At 49.8% G+C, this 9,720-nt stretch overlaps 1 protein-coding gene across 1 annotated transcript in view; it reads right to left on the bottom strand.

The window, feature by feature from the left end:
• SHOC2 (SHOC2, leucine rich repeat scaffold protein) overlaps positions 1 to 9,720 on the bottom strand; it is a 59,794-nt gene that overhangs the window by 34,587 nt on the left and 15,487 nt on the right. Inside the window, exon 2 of the mRNA XM_018562570.1 lies at positions 7,817 to 8,705. Within this exon, the coding sequence (XP_018418072.1) occupies positions 7,817 to 8,504 (688 nt within the window). The 5' untranslated portion in view covers positions 8,505 to 8,705. The remainder of the gene's footprint in view (positions 1 to 7,816; positions 8,706 to 9,720) is intronic.

Raw genomic sequence — 9,720 nt, 5'->3', positions numbered from 1 at the left:
AAAAAAAAAAAAAAAAAAAACCAACTAATTTTTTTCAAAATTGTCCTAATTATAGTAAAAAATAAAAGCCGCAGTGGTGTTTAAATACCACCAAAAGAAATCTCTCTCTGTCCCCAAAAAATGGTATAAAATTCATGTCAGTACAGCGTTGCATGACGGAATAAACGTCAGTCAAAGTACCGCAGCGCTGAATACTGAACAATGGCGTGGCCAGGAAGGGGGTGAAACACCGCGGTCAGCAAGGGGTTAAAGTACCCTGTACAGTATATATTACATCAGATAATAATGTACCGGTTTTAGACATACATCTTTTACTATGATTATTTGAAATACTTAAAAATGAATAATTCATGTAAATTCCCGTACTACAGTTCATATCACCTTCCCTAGAGTCACAGTGAAAACAAAAAAAATACACTATATTGCCAAAAGTATTGGGACGCCTCCTTTTACACGCACATGAACTTTAATGGCATCCCAGTCTTAGTCCTATACAACACCCCCCCCTCCCCCCCCCATCAAACTTTACACAATGCAGTCAGGCAAGTACCGTTCTCCTGGCAACTGCCAAACCCAGACACACCCATCGGATTGCCAGACAGATTTCACACCTAATGCATCAATCAAGCATAAAGCCACGTAAGATTATGGTTGATGCCACAGCGTGAAGACATCTTGGACAATTGTGCGCTTCAATCCTTATGGCAACAGTTTAGGGCAGTCCATCTTTCTGTTCCAGCATGACTGCCCCCTGTGTATAAAGCCAGTTCCATAAAGACATGGTGTGACCAGTTTGGTGTGGAGGAACTCAAGAGTCCTGCACAGAGCCCTGACCTCAACCCTACTGGGATGAACTGGATCACTGATTGGGAGCCAGGTCTTCTCATCTACCATCAGTACCTGACCTCCTCACAAATGCTATTTTGGGTAGATTGGCCCAGATTGCCAAAGATACACTCCAAAATCTTGAAGACATCTATTCCAGACGAGTAGAGGCTCTTATAACTGCAAGGGGGAGGCCAACTTTATTCATGCACATGGTTTTGTAATGTGATGACCAGCAAGCTCATGCAAGAGCGATGGTAAGGGGTCCACAAACGTTTGCCTAGTGTAAACCAACCCAACTGATGCCTAGGGTCGTGCTGAACTGAGCCAGGTCTTCATGACCCACCATCAGTTCCAAAATCCACATTCCCAGAAAAAAAAAAAAAAATGGAGGCCTCTATGCCACAAAAGGGGGAACCAACTCCTGGGAACCAACAATTGTGCCGGGATCCGCCCAGCTGCGTGACTGACAGCTGGCTCTGCCTATCTAGAGGCAGAGCCAGCTGTACCCGCCCCCTCCCCCGTCCGTTCCGCCAGTCAGCGCTGGCAGATCGGAGCGGGGAGGGGGGAATCCAGCCCCTCCCCTGTCACCGCAGAGAGCCGTGACAGGATCGAGAGGTGAGCGAACGCCGGTATGTGATCGCTCACCTCCCGATCTACTGAGCCGACCTGCGACAGTCTCATTGTCACAGGTCGGCTAGAACTATGAGGTGAGTGAAAAGCACCCCACCCCCCCCACCATAGTTCTCCTTCAACCTAAAACTCGTTTTCCAGCCTTATTTAGGGGGAACGTCCCATCTCTCAGGTGCTCTTGTCCCAGAAAACAGCTATTCCACAACAGACTCAATTCTGTATTTTGCCAGAAGTCTCCCTTTTAAGTCCATCAATTTGGAGAGTCAGAAGTGAACCTTCTCTGCACGGTCACACTACGTCACGGAGGCGGCTCTTTCCTTTCCAAGAGCCTCTGTTTCTGGAAAGAATGATGAAGCAGTCTTCAGATCCTGGCACTGGGAATCTATTTTACAAAAACGGAAAGGAATTTTTACCCGGCTGCCGCTGAACAAACCAACGGCTCTGCTTGCATGTCACTGCTCGGGAAGATTACATCATTGTTTAACTCTCGCCTGTGAGGCAACCGTCGGCCGCGTTTCACATACCTACGTTTAGGCTTTAAAGTATTGCGATTAAAACAAAGGACGCGGCGTTGTCTTCATACGAGACGCTGCTCAAGTAAACTTAACAGAACCGAAAAACACTTCCAAATCTTTCCCAGGAAATGGGAGAACCACTAACCAGAATATTTAGCATCCAAAACCCCTTTACTATATCATGCTACGAGGCTTTACGTGGCTTCGCGGCTCATGCAGCTGAAGAGCGGGGAAAGCATCCGATGGATAACTGAAGCTCAGAACTTTTCCGGTAGAAACACGAACCATGTAAGGCAAAGCGACATTGCCAATAAACTGAATATTCCTCCAGTGGCCTAGCAGCAGAAGAACATGGAGGGCTCTTCTGAGATCTGGCCTGTCTATCTGCGATTGTCATCCCCCCACGCCTGCTCCTTCTTACTTCTTCTCCCCGCGTCCCTGTGCCGATCGTGGATGTGGGAGAGCGGTGAGCGTGAGGTGGGGAAGAGGTGCGGCGCGTGGAGCCTGGATACGGGCGGGTCTGGCAGCGGCGAGCGTGAGGTGGGGAGGAGATGCGGCGCGCAGTGCGTGTGGAGCCGAGAACAGGGCCAACTAACCAGAAGCCGATTAATCGATGATTGAAAAAGTTGACAACTTTTTCAATCATCAATTATAATCGATTATGTTGATTAGTTGTTGCAGCCCTAGGGCCAATACAGCGTGTAGAAAGTCCGTCTCCCTCGGAAAAAGAAACCCGTCACTCTGCACAGCATACGCAGCTGAACCTCATTGAGCTGTCGGCAATTACATCTGGGTGCCCCCCCCCTTCCGTATATTACGGCTCCAATGCTTGTCTTGTTTAGGGGGATACTTACCTTAGTGAGTCCATCTATAACCAGAGCTATTTTGGTGGTTGGGACCCTCAACATTACCACTAAAATGTGCCCATACACTACTCGATTCTCGTACGAGAATTGCAGGAAATCCCGCGATCGTACGAGAATCGAGCAGTGTGAACGAAGACATGCAACCGTTTTTACTGTACGGTTGCACGTCTTTTGTCGAACCAGCATGCTCGAAAACCTGCCGATAATCATACGATTGTCGGCACGCGCACACTGCCCGTTCTGCATTGCGGTCATCTGAAGCCCGCCCCTCAGCGGGGCAGGCTTTCGATGATCGCAAGTACGATCTGCCTGTCCAAGATGGGCAGATCGTACGAGCTTTTAATAAGCTTACGACCATGGTCGTAAGGTGTATGGGCATCTTTAGGCTAGGTTCACACCTAGGTGATACCTCACCGCGTGGCAATCGTGCACGATTCCGCGCGGTTAGGAGTCGCCAAGGTGTCAATCGATCGCGCGGTGGGTGTCATTATTGTCTAATGGCACACCAGTCGCATCGGGCGGATCACGCGGTATCCCACTGCGATGCCGCCTCCGCTTCCGAACACTATCTCAGCTAAAACAGCCGCGCGTCACGTTATCGCATAAAAAAGTACTTGTACCTTTTTCTGCGCGGATGTCACCCCATTGAAATCAATAGGGCTGCGCGGCAATCGCTGCCTGCATTATACAGGACCGCTCGTGCACGCCGACTCCGTGGGACACAGAAGACGGAGGAGTCTGCGTTGGATCAGAAACCGGCACCGGTGCTGGAGGGAAGGAGATGATCGCAGCAAGAGGCATCACAAAGTATTAAAAGCAGAATTAGAATGAGGGGGAAAAAAAAAAAAACATGACTTTAATATCACTTTAAATTTGTGTTCCCGCCTCTTGGGTTCGGCGATCCTTTCCCCGCCGCTGGTATAAAAGCCAACAAAGTGTAGATAATGGCCGGCGGTTGGAGCCAGCCAGCCAAATACAGAATTCTTCCCATCCATGCTCTGGGTAAATATTTATCAATACGTCCTTTTAATCTAGAGCGGTGGACAGCGCCCGATGCAATGTTAACACATCGTGCTAAATGGCAACGCTGGACAAGTAGATAAACATGGAGCCGAAATCACATTTTGGAACGGCTTTACCTGCAGAAAAGCAATCCACTCGTACTCCAGCAAACACCACGCGCGTCCATCCCCCTCCCCCCGTCCAATATGACTGCATATGGGAGGACGTAAACCATGATTTCTGCCCTCTCCGAGTTCTCATCCTTCTAGGAAGCCGACATTAGAACTTCCTCCTGTGCTTCAACTTCCAGGGCTGCAGGTTTGCACACTATAAGCCTGATCGTCACTTTCTATTAGTGTGTAGCAATATAAACAAAGACGTTAGGCAACCACTAGGGATTCCCTGAAATCTTGGCTGCCGAAAGATTTCAGCTGAAAATGGTACTAGGGGCAAAAATGGATGAAAATGAGGTGCATCCCCTCCGATCCCCACTGCTCTCCCCCACCTGTGTCGGCAGAGGCAGCGGGGATCAGAAAGGACACAGAACTAATCCAGTTAGCGGGACAGTGCGGGGAGGAGAGACCCGCCAGGATGCCGAGCGGGGCAGTGCGGGGAGGAGAGACCCGCCAGGATGTGGGGCAGTGCGGGGAGGAGAGACCCGCCAGGATGCCGAGCGGGGGAGGAGAGACCCGCCAGGATGCCCAGCGGTGCAGTGCGGGGAAGAGAGAGCCGCCAGGATGCCGAGCGGGGCAGAGAGAGCCGCCAGGATGCCGAGCAGGGCAGCGCGGGAAGAAGAGACCCGTCAGGATGCCGAGCAGGGCAGCGCGGGGAGGAGAGACCCGCCAGGATGCAGAGCAAGGCAGTGCGGGGAGGAGAGACACCGCCAGGATGCCGAGCAAGGCAGTGCGGGGAGGAGAGACCCGCCAGGATGCCGAGCAAGGCAGTGCGGGGGAGTAGAGACCCGTCAGGATGCAGAGCGGAGCAGTGGGATGAGGAGAGCTTGGCTCCTGTGACGGGCGGAGCAGTCAGGATGGAGAGCGCAGCACAAACACTGAGCAGTCAATACTGTTTGTAGATAACCGAGGACATAGTAAGCTTACTATGTCCCCAGTTAGGAATGAACAGGAGGTGCTTTACATCACTTCCATTTCACTTATGAATAGGGACATATTAAATATTTACTATCTGCTCATGAACGAACAGAAAGAAGCTCAGTACAGAGGCTTCCAGTACATTCATGACACTAAATATTTACCATCTCCAGATTATGAATAAACAGGAAGCCTCTGTACTGAGGACTTCCTGTTCATTCATGATTGTAGATATAGTAAACGCACTATATCCTCATGTTATGAATGATGAGGAACACTCAGTACAGAGGCTTCATGTCCATTGAGAACAGGGGACACAGAAAAAGAGAACACAGTGTTCTCAATCTCTTTTTTTATTCTACAAGGGAAATATCAGAGGTCTGTTTGAACCCCCAAATATTTCCCCAAATCACCGAACAGTAACAAAAAAACAAAAAAAAAGAAAAAATGTTTTTAAAAGGTTGGAAAGGAAAAGTCATTTTGGGTTTCGGCCTGACAATTTTTTTCGGTTTCAGTCTAAAACTGTCATTTGGGCGCACCGCGAGTACTTCCGATGTCTGAAGTGAGAGGAGGTCACGTGTCGCGGAGCACAGCCGGGTATTAGAATGAGCTTTTATATACTCGCCCGCAGTCCCTATATACGGGGACACAATGGAGGGCGGAGACTAAAAGGAATTTGCTGAATGTTTATCGGCGGAACAAAGATGAACTCTACAAACCGGGAAGAAGTGGGATTGCTTCCCTCGCATACGATGCGTGCGCCGCTTCCTTGTTTACAACATAGATCCACATATTGCTTTATTCACATGTCTGAACATGACTCGAGGAGCTCAAACTTTATTCTCACCGAAAACATATGAAGACCCGAGCTCCGGCTAAACCCTAAATACAGATTACTGATCCAGCACTGCTTCCTCCTCTGCTATCTGACAAGACGCACACTGTCACCTTATATACAGATTACTGATCCAGCACTGCTTCCTCCTCCACTATCTAACAAGACACACACTGTCACCTTATACACAGATTACTGATCCATCACTGCTTCCTCCTCCTCTGACAAGACACACACTGTCACCCTATATACAGATTACTGATCCAGCACTGCTTCCTCCTCCACTATCACCTTATATAGAGAGTACTGATCCCGCACTGCTTCCTCCTCCACTATCTGACAAGACACACGCTGTCACCTTATATACAGATTACTGATCCAGCACTGCTTCCTCCTCCACTGTCACCCTATATACAGAGTACTGATCCAGCACTGCTTTCTCCTCCACTATCACCTTATATACAGATTACTGATCCAGCACTGCTTCCTCCTCCACTGTCACCCTATATACAGAGTACTGATCCAGCACTGCTTCCTCCTCCACTATCTGACACACACTGTTACTTCTGGCTCTCCTATGCACTTATCTCTTCTCCCTCTCCCCGATACCTCGAGGCTGAACGCTTGTATGAACAAGTCCGCCACTCCTATTGTATATTTTTGCTGCACGGGTATGTGCAATTGCTGTTCATATATTTTTATAACATTTACCTTAAAGCAGAACTCCGGGGGGGTTATTATTATTAACCTTTGCAGTGGGGCTACCCCTGCCTTGGAAGGGTTAACTGCTCGTTTTGGTCTAGGGAGGGAAATAAAGTTGTACCCGATCCTCGGACCTGGCCAGCTGTGACGGCGCTCCTTCCAGCCAGCTTGCTGGTAAACCGGTCTCTCCCTCTGCGCTGCAGCCTAAGGATCCTCGAGTCAACACATCCAATACACTGTGCATAGGACATGAGGATGCCAACAGGCATAGCATGGCTGCAGCATAGGAGGAAGCACTGTGACAAACGGCCGCTTCCAAGGTTCAGGCACGTACAACTTTTATTTTAGTCCATAGATGAAAATGAGCAGTTAGCCCTTGCAATGTGGTCCCCCCCCCCCCCAGAGTTCTTCTTTAAAGTGTATGAACAGCCAAAACATTTTATTTTTAGCTTTGCATAGAGTACAGAAGGATCAGAACCTTTGTCCGGTTTATATTAACCTTCCAATGGGAATACCTGTTTCAGTGACAACTGAATACCAGAGATTTCTTTACACTTCCTGTTATATCTCCAGGACAGGAAGTGAATTCTCCTCAACGGGGTGCAGAAAGCAAACAATGTGACAAGAGTTTTGGCTACACATTAAATAGGGATGCACCGATACTAGTATTGGTATTGGAGTCGATGCCGAACATTTGGGTGAGGTGACGGAGCATTAGCCGGCTTCCCGGCCAATCAGAAAGCCTGGCAGCGAGTCATTACACGCTGCCCGGCTTCCCGGCTCCATGTTACCTCATCACTTGTGATGAGGGAGCATAGAGCCGGCTTTCCAGGCAATCAGGAAGCCGGGCAGCGTGTAATGACTCGCTGCCGGGTTTCCCCGATTGGTCAGGCAGCTGGCCAATCACGAAGCCGGGCGCCGTATAATGAGGCGACTCCCGGCTCTCTGAAAGGCCGGGAAGCCGGCTTCATGCTCCGTCACGAGACAGCATGGAGCCGGCCTCCCGGCCAATCAGGTATCTGGGCGTCGCATCATTACACGGCGCCTGGCTTCCTGATTGGCCAGAAAGCCGCCCCCCTTGCTTCTCGTCATCAGATGACGAGAAGCACGGAGACGGCTTCCCTGCTAATCAGGAAGCCGGGTGGCGAGCCTTTACATCATGCCATCTGGCTTTCTTAATGGGACTTCCGGTATCGGTATTCGGTATCGGCGAGCACAGGAAAAAAAAACAAAAAAATATCGGTACTCGATACCGAAAAACCGGTATCGGTGCATCCCTATGTGACACAGGGTGACAGAAGAGGACAGGTTGATATAACGCATGCATAACCCCCAACATCTCCTTACCGATCTCCGCTGGCAACTGTTTGATCTTGTTCTCCCGGATGCTCAGCATCGTTAGCTTGGTCAGGGTTTTAATGTCCTTCTCCACAGTAGTGAGACGGTTAAAGCGCAAAAACAGCGTGGTGAGCGAGCTGAGCCGATACACCACCGGCGGGATCTCTCGCAGCTTGTTATGCCGCAAGTCGAGCATGCGCAGCTTCTTCAAGTTGTCCAAAGAGTCCGGCAGGCTGGTTAAAGAGTTCTCGCTAAGAGCCAGCGTCACCAAGTTCACTAGGCAGCCCACCTCTGCCGGTAGCGACGGCAGCTTGTTACCGTATAAATAAAGTTCCGATAGCTGCGTCAGCTCCTTGATGGAGGCCGGGAGCTGGTGTATGGACTTCTTGGCCAAGTCCAAGCGAGTAGAGTTCTCCTCCCGGCATTTGTTCAATTCCTTGATCACCTCGGCGTTGCTGGCCTTTTTGCGCATGCCGGCGGCTGGGTTGGGACGTTTTATCGTGTTGTCTACGGAAAATGCCACCCCGGGCTGCGCCCCGCCGGCGTCCTTCTTCCCTTCTTTGGCATCTTTCACTTTGGTCTTAAGGTCCTTGCCCTCTTTCAGAGTGCCCCCCGAGGCCTTGGGCTCCTTTACTGTAGCGTGCCCCTTCGGCTCTTTATCTTTGGGGTCCTTCTCTTTTCCCACGCTGGTACTCATGGTGCAAGCCGGGAAGACCAGAACCTCATGAACTCAAAGAGTGGAAAGCAAGCAAGGCGTGGTACAATCCCTGGTCTCGGAAAGCAGTGGATGCAGGTTAGAGACGGCCCTCTGCTACATATTGTATCCCGGGCCGTTCGGTGAGCAACAATCCATGCGGGCAGCCAAACAACAAAAAGGAAGAGCTCCAGGCTAGACCATCTGAAAGTTAAAAAAAAGGAGAAAAGATTATAAACCCAAAACAAGAGAAAAGGCGGGAAAACATGGCATTTCAAACAACAAAACAATAAACCAAAACTTGTTACGGCCATTTAAAAGCGCACTACGCTGATGACCATGCTTGACCACTAGGGATGTGCGGAGGGGGCTTGATGGCCAAGCTTGCCAGAGTTCACCCAAGCTCATGCAAAACGGTGATGGACACACACTTCCCACCGGCCCAATCAGTTGCGGCAGGGGGCATTCTTCACCCCTTTGTGATGTGTAGCTGCGGGGGAAGGGAAATCATTGGGCCAGGAGGGGGCTGTGACAGTCACGCATGGACTTGGGGATCAGCTGGGTTCTCACCAGGCCCCTGCACTTTCTTAGCCCTCGTTCACACCTGAACGTTTTGTAGCGCGTTCTACGCTCGACGAACGCTTGTGAACCAAAAAAAAAAAAAAAAGTTAGGGGAGTCTTCTCCCAGCCAAACCCTTTTCCAGTTTGTGGTAGAGTGGGCAAGGGGGAAACAAATGGCAATATGGCGGCTTTCATTAAGAGTTACAAAGGAAACCAACATCAACACACATTAAGAAATGTATCCACACCTATATCTGAACACATTTATTTCCTTTCCATAAACATTTCTTATTCACTTGCAAGGTACCTTTGTACTTCCCAAGCAACGCTGCCTCCCATGCTTGCATGCAATAGCCCTCTCCTCGGAGTGTCTAATTACAGATCAAGCAACTCAGCAGAGTGCGCAGCTTCAATCGGCACCACCCAGGGACCAGTAGAGATTCACATCTAAAGAGATGCTGGGGATGTGTGCTTTCATAAAACTGCTTGGACTCTTAAAGGAGAACTATGGGGTCAGGGCTTTACGCGATCCATGACCGCGCACGAGCGTGCATTCTAGTAAATGTGTTGCGTTTGCATGCAGCCCGGGCCAAAAACGAGAGGAGCTCACCTTTAACAATAAAGACCCGAAAAAAGGGGGTTTCCACTTTCAATGGAA

This window comes from Nanorana parkeri, unplaced genomic scaffold (genome assembly GCF_000935625.1).
Source record: "Nanorana parkeri isolate BGI_ZX_2015 unplaced genomic scaffold, ASM93562v1 scaffold585, whole genome shotgun sequence".
Lineage (NCBI taxonomy): Eukaryota > Metazoa > Chordata > Amphibia > Anura > Dicroglossidae > Nanorana > Nanorana parkeri.
This window is presented reverse-complemented; position numbering and strand designations above follow the sequence as displayed.